Raw genomic sequence first — 8,995 nt, 5'->3', positions numbered from 1 at the left:
TGTATTCTTTTTAATTTACCAGAAACTTCAAAATAAATTCTCACCCTGCACTGAAACCTGTTTCAGGGTCGTGAGGAGCATGACGTCAATTTGAACACCGCCCACTGGAACCGGTACTGAAAGCATAATGGAAACAAAATGTGTACTGTACCAAACCGAGTATAACCACGCTGTACTGGTACTAAAGGTACTAATGGAAAAGGGGAAAATGTGTCATATCTAGGGCTGAGTACCGAACCGAGGTTCTTAAATGGCACCGACCGAACCGCACCGGTTGGTGTATGTATTGAAACGTCACTCTTTTTTGGTGTCAAGTTTCAGTATTGGCTGTAAGGTGTCACGTGGTTTCAGCATGCCGGCAGGTAAAACACCAGACATATGACAAACAGACTACGTGTTTACACCCAGAGCTGTACAGAGCTGCCACACCTAATCTATCTATAATGCATGTCTATGATGCTGGTGACGCCCACAGCGTTAGTCAGTCTGTGTGTGTTAAACGGATTGAATCAACATTCCACGGCCGGATTTGTCTTCATCAAAGAACTCCCGAGGATGGCTCTGTGTCTGTGATTCAGCTGGTGAGTTTACGTTTGTTAACGTTTCTGTAGCTTAACACGTACATCGCGGTGAAATAACGCTAACTTTAAGATATTAGTGTGTAAATTTATTTTATCTACGTGGCTAGCTAAACTCAGAAGCTAACTAAAGATTGACAGTAACATAAATCTTAGCCTGTAAAACTGCTCATCCATCCAGTCAACTGCTTAAATAGTTCACCTGATGTTCACTGTTTATCTTCTCCTCACAGGAGGTTCTGACCCTGATGTGAGGACAGAGACAAAAGAAAAGTGAGGGGGGGCAACAGGACAGTTAGGGAGATGATCAGAGCCCTAAACCCCAGAGAACCACAGAGAAGATTCAGGCAGAGACACAGAGGTGCAGAAGTCTGCATCAACCCTACCTGAGTGAATCCAGTGACCTGCTGGTGGGATGTGAGGGACAACATGTCAAACTGACAACCAGGTATCTGTGTGTGCAACAAGCATCATCTACAGCCTCAGAGTGAACATGTTCTACTGCTGGAGACACCGTCAGCCAGGAGCAGCTTGTTTGTGTCCAGAAAAAACAGACATGTTGATGTTTCTGAAGAAAAACTGTTCAGTGAAAAAAGTTTCTCAGTGTGTAGCAGTGAACACTAGACACTGACGTGTCACTGGTTTGAAACTGGTCTTTTGAACTGGAAATTATTTGTTTATTTTTATGTAAGAAAACTGCTTGGAATAGAAAACTACCAAAGTTAAAAAATAAAATTCACAATATGTACTGTAATGTGTAATGTAATTTTATTCTTGTTAGAATTAATAGTAATTACAAAATTGGTACCGAAGAAAGAACCGTCCAGGAACAGACACCGAAGTGAAGGTACCAACACTTGTACCGATTTTTTTAGAAAGGTACCCAGCCCTAGTCATATCCCGGAAATTCACCCCCACCCTCTCCCTCCCCCAGATTTTGAAGTCAACAACTTTCTGAATGTTCATCTTACGTCGTGATGATGTCATTGAAATAATAAGCTGTTTAAACCTTTGAAAAGCTTTTTTGAACTTCTTTCTCCAAGTCTTTACATTTCAGTTGAAGGTATTTGTACTCAAACCTGTGACCCACATCTTCAATCTCTCCATAAGACAAAACTCCATCCAGACACTTGAAAACAGCCTTTGTTCTTCTTTGCTGAAGGGAGGTGACCCCCCCTCACTGAACAACTATCGACCAATCTCTAAACTCTGCATTTTAGCCAAGGTTCTAGAAAAACTGATAAACTCTCAAATCAAAGATTACCTGGACTCATTTAACATCTTACCTCCACATCAATCTGGTTTCAGGAAACAACACAGCACAACCACTGCTTCACTGAAGGTTCTTAATGATGTTGTTGAAGCACTGGATGCTAAGGATTATTGTGCTGCACTTTTCTTAGACCTGTCTAAAGATTCTGACACTGTGGATCAGAACATCTTGTGTCATAAGATCTCAGAAACTGGTTTCTCAGATCATACCATTGGTTGGTTCTCCAACTATCTCTCAGATCGGAGGCAATGTGTTCAACATAATGGTACTTCCTCCAGTTATTTAACGGTTAACAATGGTGTACCTCATGGCTCAGTCTTGGGTTTTTAGTATTCTACATCGCTTTACAACCTAGCTGTTTTTATTTTGTTTTTTTTTAATACCATTTTCTTTCATTTATTATTATCAACTTATTTGCTTTCTTTTATGATTGTCCACTGTTGTCATTATTCTTTCGTAAATCAGGTCTCTCTTACAAATGAGTCCCCGAGTCTCAATGGGATTAACATGTAGAAATAACGGTTGAATGAATGTTAGGGTGCATTCACACTATCCCTATTTAGTCGCTTTAATGGAACTCTAGCTCATTTTCCTAGAAAGTCCGGTTCGTTTAGGGAGGTGTGAACGCGCCAGCGAACTCTGTCACGGAACAAAAAGGCGAACCCTGGCCCGGGCTAAAACCTAGGTCTGGGTCCGGTAGAAGAGAACTCCAGCGTGGTTCCAGTACAGTGTGAATGTAAACAGACCAGACCCGCTCCGCAGGACAAACAAACAAAAAATAAAAATAATGTACCAAGCAGAGAACTCAACAAATAAAAATGTTTAAAGGCGTTATTATCCACTGGACGACGTCCTCCAGAAGTTCAGTCTGTGTGGTCGAGGTAACGAGCTCGTTTGGGTGAAGCATGATGTCGTGCATCTTCCCAGACTTCAGAGCATCATTTACAGACTGGACCATTGCAGGTCTGGTGTTCCACCTCATCTCTCCACAGCTGGACCAGTCCAGAGCCTTGTGGAACCTAAAAGTGAAAGAAGACGTGCACGAGTCAAAATAGTGTTACAGTGACTACAAGTTACAATCTGTTGGTCTTTCTTTTGGAAAAAATATTTGATCAAAAACAAGAGATTTACAATTGAAACTAAGTCAAGAAAATGTGACCTTTGCAATTATAAATTACAGAAGCTCAATTTTTCTTTATTTCACTTATTATATTTTATAATTATTTAATGAGCCTCACCAGGCAGAGATTACAAGATGTTATGTATCTTACCTGCTCTGTTGAAGTGTGTGACAAGGGTCTTTGTGTCCAAAGCTGTTTAACAGTTTGCTTCCAGAGCTAACAGCTTCCTGTGTTAGGTAGAAAAATTAAATTTAATTAAAGACAAACAAAAAACTTAGTGCTACTTCTTGCGCCATGCTTTATAAAACAGTTATTGAATAAAGTATTTACTTATGTAGGTAAACATAGATGTTTTAAAACCTGTTAAAATACACCAGAATGCAGGAAATAGCAGCTACTTTATTTAAAAAGTTATGGGGGAGGACCCACAGACCTCGCACCAATATGTCCCCCCTACAATAACAGTTATTATAATTTATATGTAACCAGACTTTCATATAAAAACTGGGATATTTTTACCGGAGAATGCGTGCACTTTAACCAGGAAGAGTTCGGTTGTTTTTTACTTTACAAACAGCAACAGATAATGAAGATTTTAACCTAAAAACCCACATAACAAAGCAGAGCATCATTTTTAAATGAAAAGGGACAAGGTGGAGAACAATGTGCTGTTTGAGTTCATTTACTGACGGTAAACAAAGCAGCTCCTCACAGCTGAGACTAAAGTTTAAAGCAGCACAGCACCAACACAACTCTCATGAAGTTCAGGTTATTTGACACTTTCCTGCTCGTTCTGTGACTTTAATAGACAGACACTTACTTCTTACCTTGCGTTGCAAACTATTTTCAGACTCGGTTCCACTTCGCTCGCTGCTCCTCCCCCTCTCGGTGAAAAGCTACTGCTCGAAAACTTGACTCCTGGGAAATGTAGTTCTTTTGACTTGTGTTAAAGTGAAGGCTTACTGAAAGAAAACTACAAAATAGCTGCGCCCGCATTTTTTTTTTGTTTGTTTCATTTTCATTTTTGGTTATTGATCGGTTCCCGCTCCTGTCTGCTCCCGTTAGCTTTCAGTCCGGTCACGTCCCGGTCACGTGAGTTATAATGAGGTTGACTCCGGTCCCGCTGGAATCAGGTCGGAATCACGTGACCCGCGGTACTCCCGAAAAAATGTCATCCTCTAATTCACACTGCACTGTGCAGTCGAGCCAACCTGTTGAACCAACCTGTTCCCCCGCTCACCTGTGGGGGCGCTGCACCAAGAACTACTGAAAGAAACGACACAAAAACCTCTGAAGACACTTCTTCTGTAAATAAAAACAAAAACGGAGTGGCATCAAGTTTTAGCAGTTTTAGGAGTTATATTTTGTCATTTTTCAACCATGGACTCAGCATGAGCAGAAGATGAGACAGAAGACCATGGAGAATATTGTTCTTCACACAAGGCAGCTGACGGCTCCATATAAGAGAAATGTGTGTTTGTCCTGCTCTGTACTCCACTTCCTGCTTGTGGAGCGGGTCCGGTCTGTTTACATTCACACTGTACTGGAACCGCGCTGGAGTTCTCTTCTACCGGACAGAGACCTAGGTTTTAGACGAGGCCAGAGTTCACCTTTTTGTTCCGTGACAGAGTTCGATGGCGCGTTCACACCTCCCCAAACGAACCGGACTTTCATGGAAAACAAGCTAGAGTTGGATTAAAGCGACTAAACAGGGCTGGTGTGAATGCACCCTTAATTGTCCCTAGGTGTCCCTGTGATGGACTGAGACGTGTCCAGTTGTCTCTGTGATGGATTGAGACTTGTCCAGGTGTCAGGGTGTCCCCCCACCTCTCACACAGTGATGACTGGATATGATCACCAGTGACCCCCGCAATCCAAAAAGAAGCGAGTAAAGATAATGGGTGGATAATAATAATAATAATAACTCTTATTTATAATGCACTTTACATTCACAATAGATCTCAAAGTGCCAGTGGATGGATAAATGGATGGATGAATGGTTGGATGGATGGATGCATGGATGGACTCAGTTGAACTCTTACAGATTTAAACATTAAACCAAACCCTGTGTTCTGTTTTGGACGTCTCACAGAACTCAGCATGTGGTCGTTCTTGTTGCTGTTTTTAGGTGCTTTATAAATAAAGTGCTTTGGTAAATAGAAACATGTAAAACTCGACATTTAGGACTCACTTTGAGTTTACTGTCGATCCCGGGCGTGTTCTGGATCTCCCACATGCCCTCAGCGAAGCCTCTGATGCGCACGCCGCTGCCGTACCTCAGCTTGTTCCCGGCGAACGGAACCACGTTCTCCGGCGGGACGGCGCCTCTGAGGAGAGAGGGAACACAGTTGGTCAAAGAGGACGGGAACGTGTCGCCGCTGATCGCTGGATCAAAGTACGCACATCTGATGGGTCCCGAAAAAGTAGACCGGCACTCGCTTCTTGTAGCCCTCCTTGGATTTACAGACCTGCAAGCACACAGAGGTTTTTATAAATGCTGGTTGGAGAGCAGCAATAAGATCATGTGTTTGTTTGTTTGTTTGTTTACCCTGGCCGGCCAGTGAGCAAAGCCCTTCATCTTGGCAAACACCAGGTCGCCTGGCTTGAACTGATCACTGGTTTTCCCTGCCATCCTTCTCCACAGCTCGCACGGCGGACCTCAAACACTGAGAGCAGAAGACAGATCCTCACAGGTTCACCACCACCGTCAAACAGTCTGAACTCAGGCAGGGCATCCAGTGGTACATGAGGTATTTTACTAACAGAGGCAGACAGAGTTGACTACAACGGTTCAAACTATACACTGGGGAAACTCTCAGCAACTACCACCCAAAGTTTTAGCTCAATGTGAGTAAATATGACTGAACTTATATTTGGTATATATTAATCTGTACTGTAACAGGCCTGTTAGTCCGCCTCTAAAAAGTTCACCTCCACTTATTATTCTAAATCAGAAGCACCTGTTTGAGGTGGTTAGCTTCATAAAGACACCGGTCCACCCCACACAACCAGTAAGACTCCAACTACTAACATGGCTAAGACCAAAGAGCTGTCCAAAGACACCAGAGACAACATTGTAGACCTCCACAAGGCTGGAAAGAGCTACGGGGCAACTGCCAAGCAGCTTGGTGAAAAAAGATCAACTGTTGGAGCAACTATTAGAAAATGGAAGATGGTAAACATGACTGTCAGTCTCCCTTGGACTGGGGCTCCATGCAAGATCGATCGATCGGTATGTATACCATATATACATACTAAAATAAACTACTACTACTTGTACTACTATTCATACTTGGTGGTCTTTCCACTTATTGCAGGGCTTCAGGGTACGGATCCCCGAGATAAACGAAGGACTACTGTAGTGAACTCTTGACAATAACATTGCCATTGGCAAGAACCAATGCAGACATGCTCCTGTTTTTAGTTTTCTACATCGCCTTACAAGCTAGATGTTTTTTCCACTACTTTTTTTGTTGCCATCTTATTTTAATTTGTAAAAAAAAAAAAAAAATTGTATGCCTCTTTTATGACTGTCTATTGTTGCTGCTGTTGTCATCACTCTTTGTTTAAACTGTTAATATTGTAAATGGATTTAATCATCACTTTGTGAACGTTGGATCAAGTCTTGCAGCTAAAATACCAAAAGTAGACAATAATGTGAACCATTCAGTTATAAGTTGTGACAACAGTATTTTTCTTAATGGAACTGACAAAGAAGAAATAATGAATGTTGTAAAAAATCTTACAGATAAGAGATCAAAAGACTGGGTGGACATGGATATGATGTTTGTAAAGGACATAATGAGTTATGTTATCGAGCCGTTTACATATATTTGTAATTTATCATTTTCAAAAGGAATATTTCCAGACAATATGAAAGTAGCTAAGGTAGTTCCTCTCTTTAAAAATGGTGATAAATGTGTGTTCAATAATTATAGACAATATCCTTATTACCACAGTTCTCAAAAATTCTAGAAAAACTATTTGTGACCAGATTAGATAAATTTATTACTAAACAAAACATTCTAAGTAGCAGTCAGTATGGGTTTAGAGCAAAAAACTCTACATCAGTGGCTCTCATGGAAATAATAGAACAAATAACTACTGCTGTCGATCAAAAACAGTATTGTGTTAGTATTTTTGTTGATTTAAAAAAAGCATTCGATACTATTGACCACACTATTCTCCTTGAAAAATTAAATAAATATGGTATAAGAGGACCAGCATTACACTGGGTATCTAGCTATTTAAAAGATAGGAAACAGTTTGTACAAATAAATGGTGTAAGATCTGACCTGTGCAATATCACTTGTGGAGTTCCTCAAGGCTCTGTACTTGGACCAAAGTTATTTATTTTATATGTGAATGACTTAGTGAATGTATCAGGACTCCTCAAATGTGTCCTTTTTGCAGATGACGCCACATTTTTTTGTTTGGGTAAAGATGTAAAACGGATGTTGGAATTGATGAAGACAGAATTTGATAAAATACAAACTTGGTTTAAACTTAATAAATTATCATTAAATTTAGATAAAACTAAATACATGATATTTAGTAACAAAAAGAGAACTGTTGATGATCCATTTAAAATTGAGGGTGTTGAGATTTGTAGAGTTAATGAGATGAAATTTTTGGGTGTAATCATTGATGAACCGCTAACATGGAAAAATCACATCAATTCTGTAAGAACAAAAATATCTAAATCTATTGCAGTACTATACAAAGTCAGGGAATTATTAAATGATAAAGCTCTGTACATGTTGTATAACACAATCATTGTTCCACATTTAATCTATTGCATTGATGTTTGGGGGAAAGCATGTAAAACATTTACAAAACCTATTTTTATTTTACAGAAAAGAGCTGTAAGAATCATCACCAGAAAGCATTACAGTCACCCATCAAGCACATTATTTTATCAACTGAATAGAATTCAACTTTATTGTCATTGCACATGTCACAGGTACAAAGCAACGAAATGCAGTTTGCATCTATCCAGAAGTGCTTAGCAAGAAAAATAAATTGGTAGATATATATAGTACAATATACAGTAAGTTGCTTTGAATATGCTATAGGTATAAATATATACAGGTTGTGAGTGTACAGACTATGAACAGGTTATAATATGAAGGGGTATAAACAGCTATATAAAAGAAAAAAATATATATAAGTATGTGAGTACTTATGAACAGTAGATAGTAGATTATGTGTACAGTAGTGGGCTAACGGATGAAAGTGCAGGTTGTGGTGTTACAGTCCATGTGCTGCTGTGTGTATGAGAATACAGACTGTTGTTGTTCAGATGTCAGGAGGCAGAGTTCAGGAGTTATTGAACTTATTGAAGTTCCATGATTTGGTAGATTATAGTATTTTATCAGTTATGTATAGGGCTCAAAATAACACATTACCATTAAATATCCAAAGAAATGTTGTTAAAAGACAAAGTTGTTATAATCTTAAGGGGATAGAGATATTTGTCAAACCAACATTCAGAACTAGTCTGAAGGGAAGGTCTACCTCAATCCAAGGAGTTGGACTGTGGAATGTTCTAGAGAGTGATGTGAAAAATGACAAGTCTCATTGGGACTAACCTGTAGAAATAAAAGTTGAATGAACAGCACCAAGCCACAGCATGTGACACCTAAAATGACTAATATTAGTTGTGACAGCTAATGTGTTTATTGCTGCTGCGCTATGTGGCTGTGTCATGCATGTTCAACTTACCTTCACAATTCATCTCAACGTTCCTCACTACCTGTGCAATAACCTGTCACACACACATCCTGTGTACTTTATGTTAGTTAGGTGCAATGCATTTCATGTACATTTTAGCTTCTATTACTGCCTGTAAAATACTTGTATTAATTCATCCTACTTGCACGGTTATTTTCTGCCATGTTTACAATCTAGCTGCTTTTGTTTTGTTTTTTTAATCCATTTTCTTTCATTTATTCTTCTCACTTTGTATGCTTTCTTTTAAGATTGTATTTTTTTCATTCAACCTTTATTTCTAGAGTTAGTCC

General features: G+C 39.5%; 1 protein-coding gene across 1 annotated transcript in view; it reads right to left on the bottom strand.

Annotated features, from left to right (window-relative positions):
* The window catches only part of LOC119418787 (hepatoma-derived growth factor-related protein 2), a 19,675-nt gene extending 14,040 nt beyond the window's left edge, over nt 1-5,635 (bottom strand). The window contains exons 1-3 of the mRNA XM_037686125.1: nt 5,521-5,635; nt 5,376-5,440; nt 5,164-5,299 (exon numbers count right to left, since the gene is read on the bottom strand). Of these exons, the coding sequence (XP_037542053.1) occupies nt 5,164-5,299; nt 5,376-5,440; nt 5,521-5,604 (285 nt within the window). The 5' untranslated portion in view covers nt 5,605-5,635. The remainder of the gene's footprint in view (nt 1-5,163; nt 5,300-5,375; nt 5,441-5,520) is intronic.
* Between the last annotated feature and the right edge of the window lie 3,360 nt (nt 5,636-8,995).

The sequence above is a fragment of the Nematolebias whitei genome, chromosome 1 (assembly GCF_014905685.2).
Source record: "Nematolebias whitei isolate Nwh7 chromosome 1, NemWhi1, whole genome shotgun sequence".
Lineage (NCBI taxonomy): Eukaryota > Metazoa > Chordata > Actinopteri > Cyprinodontiformes > Rivulidae > Nematolebias > Nematolebias whitei.
The sequence above is the reverse complement of the archived record's forward strand: the minus strand, read 5'-3'. Positions and strand labels throughout refer to the sequence as shown.